Source organism: Canis lupus, chromosome 14 (genome assembly GCF_011100685.1).
Source record: "Canis lupus familiaris isolate Mischka breed German Shepherd chromosome 14, alternate assembly UU_Cfam_GSD_1.0, whole genome shotgun sequence".
Taxonomy (NCBI): domain Eukaryota; kingdom Metazoa; phylum Chordata; class Mammalia; order Carnivora; family Canidae; genus Canis; species Canis lupus.
The window spans coordinates 36,552,021-36,574,580 of record NC_049235.1 but is presented as its reverse complement, the minus strand read 5'-3'; the positions used below and the strand labels follow the sequence as shown (position 1 = coordinate 36,574,580).

General features: G+C 40.3%; 1 protein-coding gene across 1 annotated transcript; it reads right to left on the bottom strand.

The window, feature by feature from the left end:
• Positions 1-17,050: 17,050 nt before the first annotated feature.
• Positions 17,051-21,305, bottom strand: IL6 (interleukin 6). Its single transcript, NM_001003301.1, is given in 5 exon segments — positions 17,051-17,641; positions 18,839-18,985; positions 19,683-19,796; positions 20,890-21,065; positions 21,230-21,305. Coding segments are annotated over 5 exon segments (624 nt in total). The 5' UTR covers positions 21,249-21,305; the 3' UTR covers positions 17,051-17,473.
• Between the last annotated feature and the right edge of the window lie 1,255 nt (positions 21,306-22,560).

The window sequence follows — 22,560 nt, the reverse complement described above, 5'->3', positions numbered from 1 at the left end:
TCATGTGTAAATAAATAAAATCTTAAAAAAAAAATCCCTGAGGTACACAGGTGTTAACTGGCAGCACCGAGAAGCCTCTCGCTCTAGGAGTTGTGGAGGAGTGGGTAAGAGCTATTTGAAAAGCTGCATTCTCTCTTCCACTCCATGCTGCTTGGCATCGGCCCACCCCACCCTAGCAGGAGCTTAGAGGTTAAGGGATCTGCAGAAAGATCATTTTAAATAACGAATTCACATCAATGACAATGTGTGGCTGAGCCTGACTAATGAGCCAATGTGGTGTGTTTCTTAAGAGTGATTCCATCAAAGTCTGGTGCTTCCTGTTTACCTTAGCAAGACCTTTCTAGTCTTTACAAACTGACATACAGAAAAAAGACAAATATGCCTCAGGTAAGGGGAATCCTTTTGTCAACCCACACATGCTCCTGTATATGTGGAATATCTCTGGGAGACTGTATAAGAAGTTGGCATTCGGTGGATGCCTCTGGGTGGGGGGAATTCATGACTTCGGGCCTAATGTGAGTGAGACTTTTCACTTTTCACCCTTTTGTGTCTTGAATTTTGTACCATGTGCTTGTGTTACTTTTCAAAAAAAAAAAAAAAAAAAAGAATAAAATAAAATACTTGCCTCTAGCCCTAAAATAATGCATACAAAAGAAATCAGATAATTTAAAATTGTCATTTGTTATGTGGCCCAAGGTAAACTTTCAATAAATATTTGTCGAGTAAGTGAATACAACAGAGAAAATATATTCCTCACTCCCATTCCTCAGAGGTAACCATGGTAATGAGTTGTTGTACGGCCTTTTAAACTCTTTTTTTCTCTACATATCCGAGCATACACATTTTAAACAAAAATGGCATCATGCAATACATATTATTCTGGAATTTTCATTTTTTCTCTTACTCTTATTTGATACATTTGGCCAGGTGAGAATACATAGAGCTATCCTACTCTATATGATGATACAAGATTTCATTGAATAGCTGCCCTGTAGTCTATTTAGTATTCCCCTAATTGGTAGATATTTGTGCTATGGTAAAGAATGTTGTAGTGAGTGACTTTCTCTAAATATATCTCTTTGAAAACGTATGCAAATATTACTGGAGAATTTTATGGCAATAGATTCATCAATAACTAATATCCCGGTGTTAAATGTAGATAGCTGTTGCTAAATTGCTCTTTTAAAAGGTTATATAATTTTTTTTTTTTTTTGCTAAAAAAGGTATGTGAACTTTTTCATTTATAATTTCTTTCTTTTTTGGGGGGTGGGTGAGGAGAGTGGTGGGGGGTGGAGGGGCAGTGGGAGAGGAGAGAGAGACTCTTAAGCAGGCTCTGTGCTGGGCATGGGGCTCAGTCTCAGGACCCTGAGATCATGACATGAGCTAAAATCAAGAGTTGGACACTTAACTGACTGAATCACCCAGGTGTACCCCCCCTCCTTTTTTGGTTTATAATTTCTTAAGAGTTTCTTTCTTTCTTTTTCTTTTTTTTAGGAATGAATGTTAAATTTTATCAAAAGTCCTTCTTGGAATCTATGATATTTCTTTAACCTATTAATGCAAAGTGTTTAATTGATAGGCTTAATATTTCATCTTTCCATTCCTGGAATAAGTGCTACTTATTTATAATGCATTATTACATTTGATAATCAGCTAATATATTTTGTTAAGGTTTAATCTTTATTCTTAAGTGAAAATGCATTTTTCTCTTTTATTCTTTGTCAAGCTTTGTTATTAAGATTATACTAGCCTCCATATTTTTGTTTTTTGAAACAAGTTAAATAACTTAGGAACTATGTTCTTTCAGTTTAAATAAAAGAACTTTCCTTTAAGACTATCTAGACTTGATGTTTTTCAAGACACATGTCTTTAACATTACCTCTTAAAACTATTAAGTGGTTATTGAGCTGTTCTCCTTCTTTTTTCAAGTTATTTTGGTCATGTGTGATTTCCTGAAATAGAATCCATTTAATCAATAAAAACATCATTGGCCTGAAGTTGTAGATGCCATGTTTTCTTACAAGTTTTTTTTTTTCATATTTTTTTATTTATTTGAGAGTGAGAGAGCATGAGTAGGGGTGGGGGAGAGGGAGAAGCAGACTCCTCAATGAGCAGGGAGCCCTCACTCAGGGCTCATTCCCAGGGCCCTGAAATCATGACCAGAGCTGAAGGCCTTTTCTTAACTGACTGAGCCACCTGAGCGCCGCTGCACTCCCCCCCCCCCTTTTTTTTTTTACAATTTTTAAATCCTTGAAACTAGGTTGATGTTTACATTCTCAGCACTGTGTACATGCATGTGTATGTGTGTGTGCCTGTTTTCTCTTTCTTATTCTATCTTGCCAGAGATTTATTTACTCATTTATGTCTTTACAGAACTCTCTTCTAGTACTATTAATGCTAGAATTGTAGGGTTTTCTTTACCTTTTTGATTAATTTATGATTTCAGAAAAAAAGTTCCTATATAAAAAAATTTATTTTTTCTAACTTCTTAGTTGAATGTTTTTTAATATTTCTTTGAAATAAAGATTTTCAGGTTAAGAATGTTTTTATTAGAATGCTCCTAAACGAAATACAAATCAAAACCACAATGAGATACCACCTTATACCAGTGAGAATGGTGAAAATTAACAAAACAGGAAACAACAAATGTTGGAGAGAATGTGGAGAAAGTAGAACTTTCTTGCACTGTTGGTGAGAATGTGAACTGGTGTAGCCACTCTGGAAAACTGTGTGGAGGTTCCTCAAAGAGTTAAAAATAGAACTGCCCTACAACCCAGCAATTGCACTGCTGGGGATTTACCCCAAAGATACAGATGCAGTGAAATGGCAGGATACCTGCACCCCAATGTTTATAGCAGCAATGTCCACAATAGCCAAACTGTGGAAGGAGACTCGGTGTCCATCGAAGGATGAATGGATAAAGAAGATGTGGTCTATGTATACAATGGAATATTACTCAGGTACTAGAAACGACAAATACCCATCATTTGCTTCGACGTGGCTGGACCTGGAGGGTATTATGCTGAGTGAAGTAAGTCAACTGGAGAAGGACAAACGTTATATGGTCTCATTCATTTGGGGAATATAAAAATAGTGAAAGGGAATGAAGGGGAAAGGAGAGAAAATGACTGGGAAATATCAGAGAGGGAGACAGAACTTGAGAGACTCCTAATCTGGGAAATGAACAAGGGGTGGTGGAAAGGGAGGTGGGTGGGGAGTGGGGGTGACTGGGTGACGGGCACTGAGGGTGGCACTTGACGGGATGAGCACTGGGTGATATGCTATATGTTGGCAAATTGAACTCCAATAAAAAAAATTAAAACAACAAAAAAGAATGCTCCTAAACCTCTCCATTGCTAAGTACAGTATCATTTCTCAGACAGGTTCCTGCTAGACCTCCAAGCAGCTCCTGGCTCAGCTGATCAGTCCTTCCCTTTAGAAACATGTTCTTCTCTTGGCTTCTATGCATCACTGTGTTTTCATCCTGCAACACTGGCTGCTCCATCTCAGTCTCTGCTGGTTCCTTCTTTTCTCCTTAGTGATACTTAGTGTTGGAGAGCCCTGAAGTCCAGCTCTTTGTTTTCTTTCTCTATTGGTGATCTGTTCCATCCTCATGGCTTTGCTCACCATCTGTAGGACTTAAAACGCTCATATGTATGTATTCTGGTTTTCTTTCTTTTTTTTTTAAGATTATTTATTTATTTATTCATAGACACACACACACACACACACACACACAGAGAGAGAGAGAGAGAGAGGCAGAGACACAGGCAGAGGGAGAAGCAGGCATCATACAGAGAGCCTGACTTGGGACTCAATCCAGTGTCTCCAGGATCATGCCCTGGGCTGCAGGCGGCGCTAAAACGCTGTGCCACAGGGGCTGCCCGTATTCTGGTTTTCTATATTGAAATACAGAGTACATACCACTTAGCTCTATGGTATCCCCAGAGGGGTATCTAATGGGCATTTCAGATTTATCATGTTCAACACCAGACTCCTGATCTTTCCCTGAAAATTATTTCTCCTGTAGGTTTCCCATCTCATTCAGTGGCAACCTCATCCTTCCAACTGCACATATATATTTAATTTCTGTGTTTGTAACTTTCTGAGCCAGTTATAATATAGTTTTGGAGCATGAATGGTACTAGGAATGTAGGTTATCTTAGACTACTGACTTGTGCTCCAGTTCCTAGCTGGGGCAGCAGGAATAAAGCAAGGCTTCCAGATATCATGTTTCAAGTGCCCTTGCTGAGGTTGGGGCACTGCACTTAATACGTCTGTCTCTCTCTTTGTATATATAAAATATCATATTTATATTTCTGTAAAATAACATGAAAACTGTAGGGAATTTTATTTTTGAGATGGATCTGTGAAGTGAAAGCTGTGTCTCTCCCTGAAATAAATACCATGTTAAGTCTTCACACCTGGCTAGTTCAGTGTGATCTCTGGATGTGCTGGATGACAGAGCCCTCCACCAGCCCCTAGAGGGTAATTCTGAGTGTGCCAATCCTGTTTAACTGCTTAACGGCCACATGGGCCATGGGGAGTTGGAAAAGTTGACAAAAGCCTCCATGGGTGTAAATTTTTGTATCTTTTATAACAATGTAGGCTTTTGAGAACAATAACATTATTCTAATTTCTAACATCAAGAATGAAGATTTTTAACTTTAAAAAAAACAAGAAAAGGATTTAGATGGGGTTTTCAGGTGATAGAGTGGCATTTTCTCTGAAGGCAGCTATAATTCTTCCTCAGTCATGGGAGTAGTTAATCCTCTGGCAGGAAAAGAGGTGACCTTGGAACAAGGAGAAAGTCAGAGAATTCTAGCGCTGAGGCTTACTAGCCGTGGGGCCTAGGCTTGAGGTCCAGCTTCACCATTGATAAGCTGTGTGGCCTTGGGCAAGTTACTGACCTTGAAGTTTCAGTTTCTCTCACCATGAGTGGTAATATTTACCTCATAGAGTGCTGAAAAGACTAAAGTAAGCATGAGAAATGCTTAGCATGGTGCTGGATTTTAGAATGAGCCCTCAGGAAGCATATCTGTTATCATTAATCATTAATGGAGTGTATATTGTCTTCAGCTTCCTCTTCTGGGTTCCCATTTTGAGAGGTGTAACAGGAGAGTGAGCTGCAACTGTGGTTTATGTGTGTGAAATACTTTTTTTCCATTTATGTTTGATCTGTAACCTGATCTACATTTGAAGTGCCCTCAAATTCCAGTAGGGAGAAAGGTGTTTGCGTGCGTGGGGTGTATGGTATGTGTTGCGGGGGTGATGGGGTGAGGTTTAATACACATTAACCCCTGAATCCGTGTAGACTGGGGGCTTCAGGGTTTGGAGAGAATGTTTCTTAGAGTAAGGCATCCAAAGTGCTGAAATTTTGAATTACTAAGGACTACTCTATCAAGTATTGAATTGCTGCTTCTTATTTAGATATTTGTGAGTTATATGAATATATATGAATATATGAATATATGAATATATATGAATATATCAATAGACTATAACATCCAAAAAACAGATTATTCAACTAGCTAATTATGAACACTACTGTATCTTACTTAACCCATTAATAAAACCCCATAGTAACTTAATAATTTAACCCATTACTTAACCCCATAATAAAAAAAATATTAACAATGAAGATAAAATTGACAAAACAAGCAAATTGGATTGAATTGTTCACCAACTTTCAGGGAATATTTTCATGTTATAAATAATGATACTGTTTGGATGCCATTTCCAGGGTGCCTCTGAGTGATTCAGGTGGTCAGACTCTAGTGAGGTCGTCCAAGCTGAGTTATCAGTCCATTACCCAGGAGGCCTACTGTGCAGGCTGACTTGCTTTCTCTTTAGGGGAAAATGAGTTCATTACAAAGAGAACAGTATGTATCATACAGCTTCCAGGAATCTCAAGTGTTTGGTTTACAATATTTAAAAAAAAATAAATGAACACAAGTATTCAGAAGCCACACATTGGGGGTCTTCTCCTGAAAATAGTTACAAGGCTACATAAGTTAAGATTCTTTGGGTTGCAAAAAATGGAAAATAGACTCTGGCTAGCTTAAGCAAGAAGGAAATACACTGGATAGACACAAAATTCTCTTACTCATCTAAGGAGTCACTGACTGGGCAAACCTTGGGGAGAACAGGGACTGAGGGTTCAGTAGCAGGAGTTTGTAGAATCTTGCTATCTATGTGTTCTGCTTCAGTAAACCACAGTCTGAGTTTATTTCTGGAGAATTGCATAGACCTGGATTGAGCCATTGTTTGAGTTTATCCTTGGACCAAGCAACTATGACCAGTGGTGGCATCTTCAAATCCAGACAATGTAGCTGAGCACCCAATTTACACAACCCTGGCAGCCCCTGGAGAAGTGAGGCAGGCAGACCCCACAGGGTACCTCCACAGGGTATTTCACCTTTGAACTACTTTCTTTTTCCTCCTACCTTTAAAGACATTGGTGATTTTTTTGTTCCACTCTTTGCTTGGGAAAGTTACATGAGTCCATGCCCCTATTCCTGGACACTTGGCCAATGATTTTCAAGAAGTTCTATCAGAGTCAGCAATTCTACTTACTCAATTGAGTAAGAGCAGTGTTTGGATAGTTCCTTTTGTGACATTTGTTCTTCATGAATTTTTTGCTTACACTTCTTTTTTCCTATATTGATGTTTGCAGTTTTTATGTATATAGTTCTATGTTGATCAATATCTGACTTTTACACATCTTTGAATGGGCTGGCCACCAGATGAAGAGAGTGGATGGGGTAGTGAACTATGGTAGTCTGTACCCCAACTTGGGTTTATTGTCTCAAATATCCTCTCATCAAATTTGTTACTGTCTTCATCTTAAAGGAACATGTTCCCTCAGTTGTCATTTCTCCCCCTAGCCTTTTTATTGAGCCAGACTGTTCAATAGGAAGGTACTATTTCCTCTTTCTAAAAAGTTATGGACTATATAATTCATACAGAAGAATAAATAAGATATATGATTATTAGTCTGTAAAGGCTAACAAGAAAAGGAACATTTACATATAAATAGAACATTCCAATGTCTTAGAAATCTTCTGTGTGCCCTGCCCTGATCACACTATTCTTCCCCTGATGGTAACCATTTGCTGACTTTTGTGTTCATTACTTCCTCACTTGAAAACATTTTTAAAATCACCTATGTATGTATGTATGTATGTATGCCTAAGAATATGTAAAAACATGATTTGTCAATACAAACCTAGCTGAATAGGAAAAGAATTATAATGCTATCATTTGAAAAAGTCTCCTGGGAGAAAATATACTGAACAGAGTTTTTTGGACATAGTTTATAAAAGACTCTTCTGAGGAAGTCTTTGGGCAAAGGCTCAAGGGAACCCTAGGAAAGTCAAAACATCTGGCAGGCCAGGAGTATGGGCCAGGGGTGTCCAGAGGCAAAATGGGTAGAGAAAGTGGGATTCTTTTGTTTGTTGTTTCCCAGATCACCGTGATCAACCCTAAGGTATGCTTTCTCAAAGTATGGTTCCTTGGCCAGCAGCATCAGTATTGCCTGAGAACCTGTTAGAAATTCCTAGATCCTAGCACAGACCTACAGAATAGACATCTCTGGGGTTGGAGCCCAACAGTCCGTGTTTTAACAATCCCACCAGTGATTTGATACATGCTAAAGACTGAGATGCACTGGGTAAAAGCATATACTCTGCAAATATCCTCAGTTGATCCAGGGTGTAGGGTATGGAAAGGAAAGAAGGAACTCAGTTAATTAGCATATGGTCAAGATAGGCTGGGTATAGAAAACAATATAAGCCAGGATCACTAGGTATTCTATCCTGGATTAAAAAGATAATACATGGCAGCTGGTATTTGTGGGGATGACAGCCCTCAACTTGGCTTCTTTTGGTGACACTGTTTCAATCTGGACTGCTATCGTCTTCTCTGCTTCACTGATGATATTGAGTTTTTTTTCCCCATAATTTTTTCATTTTTGTTGTTTTCAGGAAAATTTGTGAAAGGGCAGTGGAGTAGTGATACTTGAGAGCATTTTACCCACAGTAGAACTTCTTTCAAAATTAGAGTCAGTCCTTGCAAAACCTGCTACTGTGTTACCAACTAAGTTTATGGGATATTCTAAATCCTGTGTTGTCTTGTCAGCAATCTTCACAGCATCTTCTCTAGGTATAGATTCCATGTCAAGAAACCACTTTATCGGACAGCCCTGGTGGCTCAGCAGTTTAGCACCGCCTTCAGTCCAGGGTGTGATTCTGGAGACCTGGGATCGAGTCTCACGTGTGCTCCCTGCATGGAGCCTGCTTCTCCCTCTGCCTGTCTCTGCCTCTATCTCTCTCTCTGTGTCTCTCGTGAATAAATAAATAAAGTATTGGAAAAAAAAAAGAAAGAAACCACTTTCTCTGCTCATCCATAAAAAGCAACTCCACAGCCATTTAAAGATTTTATTTATTTACTTTAGAAAGAGGGAGAGAGAAAGAGCATGGGGTAGAGGAGCAGAGGGAGAGAGGGAGAGAGACAATCTCAAGCAGACCCCCTGCTGAGCACAGAGCCCTACTGGGGCCAGATTTCGTGACTGTGACATCATGACCTGAGTCCAAATCAAGAGTCAGATGTTCAACTGACTGAGCCACCAGGGTGGCCCATGAGCAGTCATATTTTGAAAGGAGTGTTTTTCTCTAAGCAGTAGGTCTCAACAGTGGCTTAAAATATTCAGTAAGCTGTGTTGTAGATAGATGTGCTGTCAGCCAGGCTTTGTTATACCATTCTTAGAGCTCAGGGAGAGTATTTAGCATAATTCTTAAGGGCCCTGTGATTTTTAGAATAGCATTTGCTTCACCTTAAAAGTCACCAGCTGCATTGGCCCCCTAATAAGAGGGTCAGCCTGTCCTTTGAAGCTTTGAGGCCAGGCATTGATTTCTCCTTTCCAGCTACAAAAGTCCTAAATGGCATCTTCTCCCAATATAAGGCTATTTCATCTATGTTGAAAATCTTTTGGGGGACCTGGGTGGCTTAGTTTGGTAAGCTAAGCCTTTGGTTCAGGTCATGATCTTGGAGTCCTGGCATCCAGCCCTGCATTGGACTCCCTGCTCAGCGGGGAGTCTGCTTCTCCCTCTCCCTCTGCCTCTCTCCCTGCTTGTAAGCTTTCTCTTTCTCTGTCAAATAAATAAATAAAATCTTAAAAGAAAAGAAAAGAAAATCTGTTGTTTAGGGTAACCACCTTCACTGATTAACTTAGCTAGATCTCTGGATAACTTGCAGCTTCCACATTAGCACTGGCTGCTTCACCTTTCACTTTTATATTATGGTGATGACCTGTGTCGTTAAACCTCATGAACCAACCTCCACTAGCTTCAAACTTTTCTTCTGCAGCTTCCTCACCTCACTCAGCCTTCACAGAATTGAAGAGAGTTAAAGTTTTGCTCTGGATTAGGCTTTGGTTTAGAGAATGTTGTGCCTGGTATGATCTGCCATGTAGACCATTAAAACTTCCTCCATACTAGCAACAAGGCTGTTTCACTTTCTTATCATTTGTATGTTCACTGGAGTAGCACTTTTAATTTCCTTCAAGAACTTTTCCTTGCATTTACAACTTAGCTAACAGTTTGACACAAGAAGCTTAGGTTTAGCTTATCTTGGCTTTTGACCTGTCTTCCTCACTAAGCATAATCATTTCTAGCTTTTGATTTAACTGGAGAGACATGGAGCATTTCCTTTCACTTGAACACTTAAGAGGCCATTATAGGGTTATTAATTGGCCTAATTTCAATATTGTATCTCTGGGAATAGGAGGCTAGAGAAGAGAGAGAGACAGAGGAATGGCTGGTTGGTGGAGCTGTTAGAACATACAACATTTGTTGATAGGATGCAGAGACACAAAGTGAGCAAATGCTGTTGAAAAAATAGTGCCCATAGACTTGCTCAGTGCAAGGTTGTTATGAATCTTCAAGTAGTAAACAATTCAGTGTCTGGGAAGTACAATAAAATGAGGTATGTCTGTAGTTCCTTTTCTTGGTCTGTAGCATTTTACAGAGAAATGTAAAAATTCCTGTAACCACTTTATCTGCAGTAGTTCAACCACTACCTAATTAAATTTAATCTATGCCTTTAAGCATAGAACGAATCATGTATTGGGCCTTTGACAGTTATTACTGCTTTTTTGACTCTTACTATAAAACCCTTGATTTTCACTTTTCTTTGGGGTTCTTTTTCAAAGGATGGAGATTTCTAAAACCTGAATTGTTGCCATGCCAGAACTACCTCTTATTCTTTATGGCAATTTGTAGTTAATTATTATTGCAATGGAATAAAGCTTCATTAACAATTGAAATGTTAAAAAAAAAACAATTGAAATGTTTGTGGATATTCTAAACAAGTTTCATTAATTTATTTATTCAAATGTACTTAGTCTACCAACCCTACTAGAAAACTAAACTCTCTTATTTGAATATTTCTGGTAATTTTGCCAACATTTCTCTATTATTTTATTATTCCATAATAGGCATGAATCTTAGGCTCTCAACATAGATAGGTAAGCCCTGTCTTTTTTTTTTTTTAATTGAACTTAAGTTCTATGTCAAACCCTCATTTTATAGAAGTTTACTTCACCCTAATCAAGGTTTCTTTAGTCAATTCAGGCTCTTGCTTCCCCTACTGCTCATATACCTTCAGGATTGAAAGTCAGTCACAGGAGTGCCAAGACTTCCTAGTGGGTAAGATGGGGGTGGGGATAAGCCATCTGCCTTCCAAGTGGTTGTCCCCTGTACCCAAGGCCTTGAATATAAATTGGTCTTCATTGATCAGACAACTTTACCCTTGTTTCTGCTCTGTCCTATCCCAAGACCTCTCCAAGCTATTGTTACTTGTGACCTTCAGACACATACAAAACATTTGGATGCCCTTCTCAGAGGTATTTATTAACAAGTAACTCTCTTGTTTTTCCACCTTATGACTCCCTATCTTCCACAGCTAAGATACAGAGAGTCTGTATCTACTCTAGGATAGGAAAAACTGGATTTTATATCATGCATTTTCTCCAATCCATTTGGTAATGCATACTTTTTGCCACATACTCAAAAGATCAGGCTATTACAGCTGAAAAAAAAAAAAAACCCTACTTTTACATACATCTTCTCTTCTCTTTGGAAGTAGTAGAGGCCTTAATCTCCAGTTTGAGTGGGAGAAATGTCATGGGACAAAAGGGAATTACTAGAAATGAAAAGAATACAGTTTAATATGTGAAATATTATCCACAATAATTATATTGGAACTTATAATATATGATCAATACCTATTGTGCACTATAGATTTTTAATTTTAGTTTGGTATTGTTTTTACTTTATTGATATTATTTCTATGTGTTCCTGTGAAGAAAGGGAAGGCTTTCTTCATCAGTGAGAGATGGCTTACTGGCATGGATGCTGCATGATGAAGATGTGGCCTTGGAAATTTGATTCTGGGTTAAGAACTGGGAGTACCTGATATAAGTACATATGTTCTGCTTCCAGGAAGATGGAAAAGACATACTTCCCCTGTTCCTTCCACTAAGTATAACTAAAACCCTGGATATTATGTATAAAATATAAGAAGAGTCTGTAGAGAGAAGTGGCAGATCTGCGAGGGACCTTAGGACCTGAGAAATGATATGATGGTGAATTCCTTGGGTTTTCTTTCTGTCTCATATTTTTCAGACTCAATACTAAAGTAAACAGCAACTTAGAAAATGCCAATGGATGCAAATTAAAAAAAAATGTCTTGAGAAAAGTTTAATCTTTCTAGCCAAAGGACTAGGGAAGGGGCAGTCTCATAATGCAGAAAACTTTTTGATAATGGCCACGGGACTCTACTCAAATACCACAGAAATATCTATGGTCCCACTATACCTTCTCTAGCTGAGAGCAAGTGAGGAGCATGAGACTGTAATGAGGCACTACAACACCCCCACAGGGATGGTATCGTCCTGTATAGAAGGCTATATAGGGATTTGGGACTAACATCCCTGCTGGCAGTAATGAATCCCTCATCTTCCTCCCCTTTCAGCCCTTGTGGTGTCAGTGGACCACATGCAGAGCCTGGACTTCTTCTCCCACCAGATGGTAAGGAAGTGGCTCTTCTCTGCCCCACTAGCATGATATAAGAAGGGGCTAATGGAGAGTCAGAACTTTTGTCAACCCTCCGTTGGTAATGAGGCCACCTCCTCCTCTCACCATGTTAGTGGTATCAAAATGAGCAGCAGTAATAAGGCACTCCTTTTCAGCCAGCATGGCATCAGTGAAGGCATAGAGGGAAGGCTGAACTCCCATCCCTGCCAGTAGTAACAAAGGGCACTTTCCACCCTTGGTGTCAGTCAAGGATAAATAAAGGACTTAGGCTTTTTTTCCCACCTGAAAACTAGAGACAAAGAAAGACTCATGAAAGCAGCCAGAAAGAAATGACACATTACCATTGCCTATAGGGGGGGAAAACCCTCAATTTAAATGACAAGCAGATTTTTCATCAGAAACATAAAACACTGGAAGGGAGTGGCAGACATTTTTCAAGTGCTGAAAGAAAAGAACTGTCAACCCAGAATTCTATATTCAGTGAAAATATCCTTCAGGAATGAAGAGGAAATGAAGATATTCTCAGATGATAGCTAAGAAAATTTGTTGCCAGTATACGTAAAGCCTAAAAGAATGGCTAACCAAAAAACAAAACAGAATGGTGAAAGAATCTTAGAACATCAAAAGAAAAGAAAGAAATAGTTGAATACAATAGATTTTCCTTCTAGAGTTTTAAAAATTATGTTGGATTATTGAAGCAAAAATGATAACTGTCTAATGTAGTTCTCAATGTATGGAGAGAAAATAATGAAGGCAATTATAAAATGAGGGATCATATAAAGAGAAATAAAGTTTCTGTCTTTGACTCAAATTGGTAAAATGTTAACCAGTGGTTTCTGATCAGTTACTTAAAAATAATGTAATGAATGCCTAGAGGAAATGCTAAAAGAGCTCAACAAAGATATACACTCAAAAACACTACAGGTAAATCAAATGGAATTCTAAAAATGTTCAAGTAACTACTGGAAGACAAGAAAAAGAAAATAGAGAGCAAACACAAACTAAAAAAATAAAATGGCAGATTTGAGGCTTAATGTATCAACAATTACATTAAATATAAATGATTTAAACATACCACTTAAAGACAGAGATTCACGCTGTGTTTTTTAAAATTTGACCCAAACAAGAAACTCATTTCAAGTAGTTCAAATGATGTATGTAGGTTAAAAGTAAAAGGATGGAAAAATATATACCATGCATATCTTAAACAAAAGAGAGCAGAAGTAGGTGTATTAATATCAGATAAAGTAGACTTAGAGCAAAGAAAATTACCAAAGCAGAATTATTACATAATAATAAAAGGCCAAGCTACCAGGAAAACCTAGTAATCCCAACTGTGTGTTCACTGTATCACAGAACTGCAAAATATATGAAGCAAAAACTAAGAAAACTAAAAGGAAAAATAGACAAATTCACAATTCTAGTTGGCAACATCAGTACTCCTTTCAACAGTCAATAGAACAACTAGAGAGAAAGTCAAAGATAGAAGAATTCAACTAACAGGTGCTAACTGACATATAAAACACTTCACCTAGCAGCAACAGAATATATATTCTTTTCAAGAAGCCATGGAACATACCAAGATAGACCATATCCTGGACCATAAAACAAACCTCAACAGATTTTAAAGAATAGAAATAATATAAAGTATGTTCTCTGAGCACAATGTAATCAAATTAGAAATGGGTATCAGAAAGATGATTTAAAAATTATCTGAATAATCCATGAGTCAAAGAAGTCTCAAGAGAAATAAAAAAAATACACTGAACTGAGTGAAAATGGAAATACAGTATATGAAACTTTGTGAAACAAACTATAGCAGCACTGACAAGGAAATGTATAGCACCAAATGCTTAAATTAGTAGGAACTACATGGATTGTTTGTGTAAAATCTTCCTGAATGATAATACAAAAGGGCAATGAAAGAGCAAGAATTGAGCTTTTGGGATTTAGACTCTGCCCATACGGACAATGTTACCAACTGGCATGTTCCCTGATTAAAGACCTGGGTACTAAGGGAAGCTGTGCTACTTAGATATTCTGAATCTGCTCCTGTCCTACAGTTACTTTGCTTCATGCATGTTTTTCATCTGTGGTTAAGAATAAATCATGAGCTATGTTAGAGTACAGGGTAAGCTGCACTAACAAGGATATCCTCAAATATAGTTGCTTAAATAAGATAGAAGTATGTTTCCTTATCATCTAACAGTCCAGTAATTGGTGGTCTAGGGTGGTGAGCTTATTCAACTCCATGAGGTCATTTAGTGATCATGGTTCCATTCATCTCTTTGCTGCACTAATTTCTAAGGCAGGGTTGTCCAGTAGAAATGTCTGCAATGATGGAAATGTATTTGCATTGCCCAATATGATAACCACTAGCATGTGTGAAATTGGAGGACTTAATTTTAAATTTTACATAATTTTAGTGAATTGAAAATTAAAATTAAATGCACACTGGTGGTTACTGTCTATCTACCACATTGGACAATGAATGTATGAGTATTACTCTGTTCGGCGTGATTGAAGCTGATTCACAACATTTGTTTCTAATCCTCAGAAAGGTGAAACATTAGAAATGAAGGGCAAGTAATATCTTTTTTGGCAAGTGAGAGTAAAATTACAACATCAATTCTACTCACGTTTCATTGATGAAAACTTAGCCACTCTGTTGGGGGTTCCCAGCACCACCCTCAGCTTCAGTGATTTACTAGGGAGGGCTCACAGGACTCAGTGTAAATGAGTCACTGGACTCATACACATGGCTATGATTTATTACAGCAAAAGGATGAGGTGCAAACTCAGCAAAAGGAAGAGACACATGGGTTGAATTCTGGAGGAAATCAGGCACAAACTTACAAGAATCTTCTTCCAGGAGAGTCACACAGGATGCACTTAATTCCTCCAGCAACAAGTTGTGATAACACCTGTCTACCAGGGAAATTCACTAGCAACTCCATGCCCATAGTTTTTAGTGGAACATCCTCTGCTTTGCACATATTAAAATTTCATATTCTGAGAAGGAAAGCAGATGATTAATATGAATGGTTTGTACAGTTTAGGCACTCTTACCATTGGGGAAAGTTTTAGATTGATGTAGGTAAGTATTTGCCAGTCAAGTTGCCAGATGCCAGCTAAGGGCTAAGCTTACAAGCAGACTTTTCGAATGAGCTATGTGCTTTTTCCAGTATAGTCATACCTACCTGCAAAGGAGAATGGGAAATGAGCCTCTAGATGGGGATCCACAGGTCCAATTCAAACTCTATTACTCTGAAGAAGTAGAGAACAGATTTGAAAGGATAACAGGAAGTGTGCTATGGAATTTACACACTTTGTGATTTTACACAAGTTGCTTAGACTTCCTGCTCCTTTGGTTAATAAATGTGTCTGAAGTAATACGTACATTGAACCAAGTGTGGCAAATGGTAAGTACTCAATGATGCTTATATTGCTATTATCATTAATAATATAGTCTATTCTTAGAGCATGTGAGTTGGTTTATTCTTTTTGTTTTAAGATTTTATTTATTTATTTGAGAGAGGGAGAGTAAGTGAGAAAGAGAGAGAGAGCACAAGTCAGGAAAGAGGCAGAGGGAGATGGATAAGCAGACTCCCTGCTGAGCAGGGAGCCAGATGCAGGCTCCGTCCCAGGACCCTGGGATTATGACCTGAGCTGAAGGCAGACACTTAACCGTCTGAGCCACCCAGGCATTCCTGGTTTGTCCTGCTTGCCTGGCCCCTCTCAGCTCTTGCCTCTGTGAACCTTTCCTTGCTCAGCAGATTCTTCTCATGGAGGAAGAAGTATATGGTAGCCAGAGTGAGGAAAGCTTTATTAGAAGACAGAATCTTCATACTGCTGGGGCTGAAAAGGGGGAATCTTTACTAAATTCCCAGCACAACCTTGAGATGGGATAGAGGGCCTCTGGTGCAATTACTCAGATTTCCTCTCTTACCATGAAGAATACTGCTGGTGGGAAAGGAAATGGTTGTAGATATATACATACTGACTATTCATTGCCTGTTCTAGAAGTTCTTAGACTATTTCTTCCAAATTCTTGCATTTTTTTCTTGAAGGTGAAGGTATATAAGGACACCGTACTTATAATTTCTCCACTCATTGACCAACAGTTCATGTCCCCCCAAATTGAGATGTCTTAGAGTTTGATCACCTGTGTATGGTTTCTTCATTTAACAAATCGGTTATTGGGGCCTCCTATGTTCAAGTTCTGAGCCATGGGCTCAGGATGCAAAGATAAATACAATAGTCTGCCTTCTTGAAGAAAGAAGCCTGGCTGGAAAGAAAAACCCATCGGTTTTAAGACGTTTTTAAATCTAGCAGAGAAAATGTCATGTCCTGATGTTTGATGGTACATGACTTATACTGGCAAGACCTTTATAGCCTCCTCTAACAAGACCTAGACTACACAATGTGGTAGGTGCTTTGATAGGCAGAGAGGTGTAATGTTTAAGGAACCCAGAGGGGGGAGATAGAACTTTTAGTTAATGTTTGGAAGTGCACATTGCTAGGTCTTACATAAGTGGTTGTCATTTCAAAGGCTTTTGATTGCATCTTTACATGCATTCCCTATGTTAACATGTCTTGGGATTTTCTACATCTTTGAAAATGTTCCCTGGGAAGCCGTGGGACCCTAAAGGTTAAGAGTAGGACGCCTGGAGGCAATTAGACCTGGATTTAAAATCTGGGTCCTGTGCCTTACCTTCTAGCTGGGTGACTTTGGGAAGTCCCTTCTCCTATGTCCATAAAAGTGTGTACAGGGGCTGGGATTGAGCATCATAGATGTAGCATATACAGCACGTGCCCGCCATGCAGGAGGTGCTCCTTTCTACCTTTCTCCAGGTGACTGTAGCTCTTTCTGGCTGGTAGTGGTGCCCGTGACAGAAATTTGTTCACATTAAGCTTCACAGGACACATAGAGGCTTAGCTGCTGATTTTTTTTTAAAAAGGTGTTTATTGGTATAAAAACAATTTAAACATTATATAAACACAGTATAAATATTTCTTTTAAAAATATGCATAAGTTAGCCATGTATTTGAGGTAAACCTACACATTCCAAGAAATGACCTGGCTCCGAAACATCGAGGATATTCAAGCCGCATAGCATTTTACGTTAACTTTTTCAAAATGAATACATAAAATATTTCAAGTGGCACTTCATAAAAAATATAAATATCTATTACTTATATAAATTAACTCCATATCACATATTTAAATATCAATAAATTAAAAATAATTAAAATAGTGTCCTAACGCTCATACTTTTAGTTCCTCACAGAGAACAACATAAGTTTTGTGCCCACTGCACAGGTTTCTGACTGGAGAAAGGAATGCCCATGAACTACAGCAATCTTAGATGCCCAGGCTACATTATCCGAACAGCCCTCAGACTGAACTGCAGGAAATCCTCCAGACTCCGCAGGATGAGGTGAATTGTTGTGTGCTTCAGCCACTCATCCTGCGACTGCAAGATAGCCTGCAGGCTGGCGTCTGTGGTTGGGTCAGGAGTGGTCACTTCATCCTGATTCTTTACCTGAAAAGAAAAGGAAGCAAAAAGAACTATTTAAATATTGAGCAAATTCTTTGCAGTGGAGGGGTGCTCAGGGCTGAGGGAAGACATTCAAATTTGGGATGAAGGAGACTACTTGGGCTGTCTGCCCTGATTCACCCAGGTAGGGTGAGGTACCTCTCCTCAGAGCCCACCCTATGTGCAGCCTTTTCATGGCAACTGAATTCTAATCACCCCTTCACTGCTCTATCTCTGTTAGACCATGAGCATCTTGAGGGCAGCCACGGTATCTTGTCTTCCCTTATGCTAAATAGTGTGGCACATAGCCCATCCAGTTGGATCTGAGGATCTAATGGTGTAAGAAGGACCAGGAAATACCGTTCCACAGACCCACTGACATGAGTCTAGATAGTTGTGGGAGGCCTTGCACCTCCAAAGTGTGCTTCTCATGCACTGCAGCATTGGCATTACCTGGAGCTTGTGAGAGATGCAAATCTCAGGTCTCATTCCAGACCTGCTAGATCAGACTCTAACACTGTGACAAGATCCCCAGGGGTTTGGTATGCATTTTAAAGTGGGAGAAGCAGTGTTTTAAGGGAAACAGCTAGAAAAGGTAGTGAGTGGAAGTATCAATATCCAAGTGCCTGCTTCTCCATCTAGGGCCCTTCTCGTTGTGTTATGTTTGACACATCCACCCACTGTACCCTCAAGCCTCCATTCTGTGGCATTTGAATGGCTAGCTGGCAGTGCTCAAAGCTTTTGGTACCTGCTGTTCTAGCTTTTCACCATTTCTCAGTATTGACTCTTCTGGCAAAAAGTAAGGGGAAAGAGTCGAAGCTACCACAATGACAAGAATATCAGTTGCTAATAATTAAAATAAGTTTTCTTCCCTCTGTTCTTTGTTATGGATCACTGAGCAGGATCGGATGTGCTTCCTTCTGCCTCTATAGATTTTTTTCCTATTTCTTAAGCTGCTCTAGTAGAGGTTGTTGTTAAAATCATTTAATATAGTTTTAAGCATGATTATTGATGTTCTTTTGCAGAAGAGAGCCAAAAGGAAAAAAAAAAAGATTTTATCAGGAAATATTTCTTAGATCCTTTCCTCCTTTCCTCTACGTGTGGCCATCTCTTTTGAATTGGCTTTGCATCTCCAAGTTGTCTAGGCTCTGGTCTTTGAGCCTGTCTTCCTCACATCAAGGGAGGGCACAAGGAAATGCTTACCTTGCTCTTTAGCATCTGGACCAGGATCTTGGTACTCATGTGCACAGACTTGACATTTTCCTTATCACCCTCATAGTTGTTCTGGAGGATATTCAGGTGTAGCTGAAACTCCACAAGACCGGTAGTGATTCTTGTCAAGCAGGTCTCCTAAGAGGAAAGATAGGGAAATCGATTATTGCTAGGAAGACAGAATCCATTTTAAAAGTTAAAATTGCTATAATTCAGCAACTTCTCCCTCTGCCCCTCCAGAGAAGTTCAAATACTTCTGAGCATCATATTTGAGATGTCAGACAGCATCAGCTGCCCCATTTTAACTATCTGGACAGAGATATCATTTAATCAGTTTTACCCAAAGCCTGATAGATGCTGGAAGGGGAAGTCCTTCTCTGATTCTCTCCTTAATACTCTTCCTTCTGGCTATACTCTTGCCCTTGTCAATATTGGGCTGAAACCTCCTTTTGTGGACTAATCTGAAGTCAGTTCAGGATATCTCACTGTCTGAAGGGAGAAGGGTGAAGAGAATGACCTCTCCAGGGAGGGCAGACCTGGATCCCGCTAAGGGCAGCCTTAGGAAGAGAATTCATTGTTCAGGATGAATTAGTTGAACCTGCTAGGGTTTCTAACGTTTGACAGGTGTGAAAATCCCAACACAGAGGGGCTATCCTCTAACCATGCCATTCCAAAATCAGTTGCCTTTAGAGAGATTTAAGTTGGCCTCCTCATGAAATGTACATTTATCCCCTTCTTTGTTGTCTGCCTTGGTCTATATGCATACAGATACTGCAGGTAAAAGGGAGAACTTTTGACTAAGGAATAGCTAAAAGTAAGTGTTATGTGTTCATACCTGATTGAACCCAGATTGGAAGCATCCATCTTTTCCCTCCAGTTTGGGAAGATGTAGGTTATTTTCTGCCAGTGCCTCTTTGCTGTCTTCACACTTGTTAAACTTGTCACACATCTGGGAAGGAATACCAGCAGTTATCACATAAGTGCCCCTAAAACAAACACCACTAGGGGGCCAAGTCATGTTTTACCAGGACTCAAGGTTCTCTAAGAAAATGAAGTCACGGCACATTAACACCTAGCCAAGCATGGTCTAGTGAAGATGGGCACACTTGGGTTCAATTCTGGGCTCATCAAGACTTCACACTTGTTACTTCTCCTCAGTCTTGGTGTCCCTACCTCTTCAAATATCTCTTCAATGAAACTCCTTCCTTGTAAGTTTTTTTGTGAAGATGAGACATAATATTTACATAAAGTATGTGGCACATAGTAGGTACTTGATAAATGACAGCATTTTGGATGATAACTAGGTGAATATAATTTGAACTATATCATGTTCCAGCTAGAAGGACCTATGAGATCATCTAGCCCAATTCCACAGTTTTACAGAGGGGAGCCCAGAGATGGTAGGGAACTTGCCAAAGATCACAAAGCTGGTTCAGGGTTCTCAGAACTCTCTCCTATGTTCTCTCCTTTCCACCAAACAGAGCCAAACTACCTTAAAACTACCTTTAAAACTTTGGAGCTGCTTTAACCTACCCATGACTTTGCCACTTCGGTAGGCTATCATATACGCATCTGGGATGACTCTGGGGAGTCCCTAACCACTGAACCTCCATAACCTAAAAGTCCTGTGAATGTCCTGAGAAGCTCACCATTTGTTTCAGGTGGCACTTTGCTAACCCTTCCAAAGTCCAAAAGACACAAAGAAGATTGATAGACCTTATTTTTTGGCTAGGGAAAAGGAAGTCCCGAGAGTCAGTGCCGCCCAGCTCATGCCAAGTATGGAGCTGGGAATGGGCCAGGGGGCATGGATTTCAGCCCCACTGTGTATTTTCCAGGAGGGAAAGGAGCTCCCTGAGACCAGCAGCAGAAAAGAAGTACAACAGACAGTCTGGCCCTGTCTGTTCAGATTTCTGTGGCCTGAAATCTGAACTGCCCCGGAATCTAGCAAAGACCTCCCAGTGCAGAAGCCCTGGTCCACATCCAGGGGCCAGGAGATGAATGCCCACACAGGCCCTTTATCACCCTCATTTGAGCCTACCCACCTCCTTTCTCAGTGCAGAGATTTTGCCGAGGATGTACTTAATCAGTTCTTCCACTTTGTTTGCAGAGGTGAGTGGTAGACTATTTGAAGTGGCATCATCCTTGGAATCTCCTGCCAGGGGTCCCGGGGTAGGGAAAGCAGTAGCCATCACCAGGAGCAGCCCCAGGGAGAAGGCGCCTGTGCCGGAGGCAAGGGAGAGCAGCCAGTGAGCCGACTGAACAGCTGGGGGAGCTGTGCTCCTGGCTGCTGGCCGCCGGCCAGCCCTCCCAGCGGACACACACCCCTCCCTCAGCCAGGCCCGGCTGCCAAGCATGCTAGGGCTAGGGATTTCCTTCACTTACTTGTGGAGAGGGAGTTCATAGCTGGGGTCCTGGAGGGCAGATGGAGCTCTCTTTCGTTCCTGGTGGGCTCGAGGGCAGAATGAGCCTCAGACATCTCCAGTCTCATATTTATTGGGGGTTGAGACTCTAATATTGAGACTCTCGGGAAAAACCCACTTTGATAAATCTTTGTTGGGGGTGGGGCCAGGGCGGGTGGGGCTGATTGGAAACCTTATTAAGATTGTGCAATGTGACGTCCTTTAGCATCACAGGAATCACAACCGGGGGGGAAGAAGTGCCGCTTAGGTCATTACGAAGGCTAGTGCTAAGAAGCAGGATCACTCTCTTCCTTTACTTTCTTTTCTGCTTTTTAATTTTTTTCATTTATTTATTAGTGACTCAGCATTTTGGCACGTCTTAAGAAGGAAAGGAAAGCTGAAGTCATGCACGAAGTTTGGTGGCGGGGGTTGGGGCAGGGTGAGAAGCTAAGGCTATGATTAAAAAAATACTTTAATTACCAGATTAGCGGGCTAGGATTTAGCATTTCAGTTAATTCATATTTGTGAAAACCTAAGACGTTTAGACCTGAGCTTCCTCAGACCACAACACAGCCCACTAGCCTGGGGTTACAAGTAAGATGCCACTAGGAGCCATCTGCGGGACTTCCCTTCCCTGGCTGTCTCTGCTACCAGCTGTTGTTGCAGGACTACCTGACTGCCCCCAGATCTCGTGCAGTTGTCTCCAGGCATTTCCAGGCACAGTGTGCAGTGCATGTATGTACATGACCCCTTTGTGCCACCATGAGGCATCTGCCACTCTCTTGCTCACCTCTTCCAGCCCAATCCATCCAGGTCAGCGTCAGCCCTGCTCTCTGCGCAGGGGCCCTGGTGAAGACTTGGATCTCTGTGTCATGTGCTGCTGATGCTGTCCCACTGCTGGCAAGAGGGTGATCTTGCTTCTGAGGGGGGAACCTTGAGAAGCCCAGGTGAGTATTGTCTCTGCTGGAGCCCTCAAGTTAGCGATACCCATTTGGTTCGGGGCAGAAATGGAGAGAATATTACTCACCTCTTTGATGGGATGTCAAAGGAGGACCTTGTGACATTTTCCAGAGCTTGTGTTCATAGCTCCCTCCTGCTGTACGGCTTGTTTTGAGTCCAGAGGTGCCTGAGAAGGAATCTCCAAACACAGACAAGGCTCTGAGGCTCTGAATCACGCTTGCCCTAGGTTTTCTTATTCGGTTGAGCCTGTACTACCTTCTAATGACGTCTCTTGCTGGAGAGTCCTTGGTCTCATGCAAATGGGCTCTAGAACCAAGCTGACCTACCAGTCTCTCAGACATCCAGGAAGCTCAG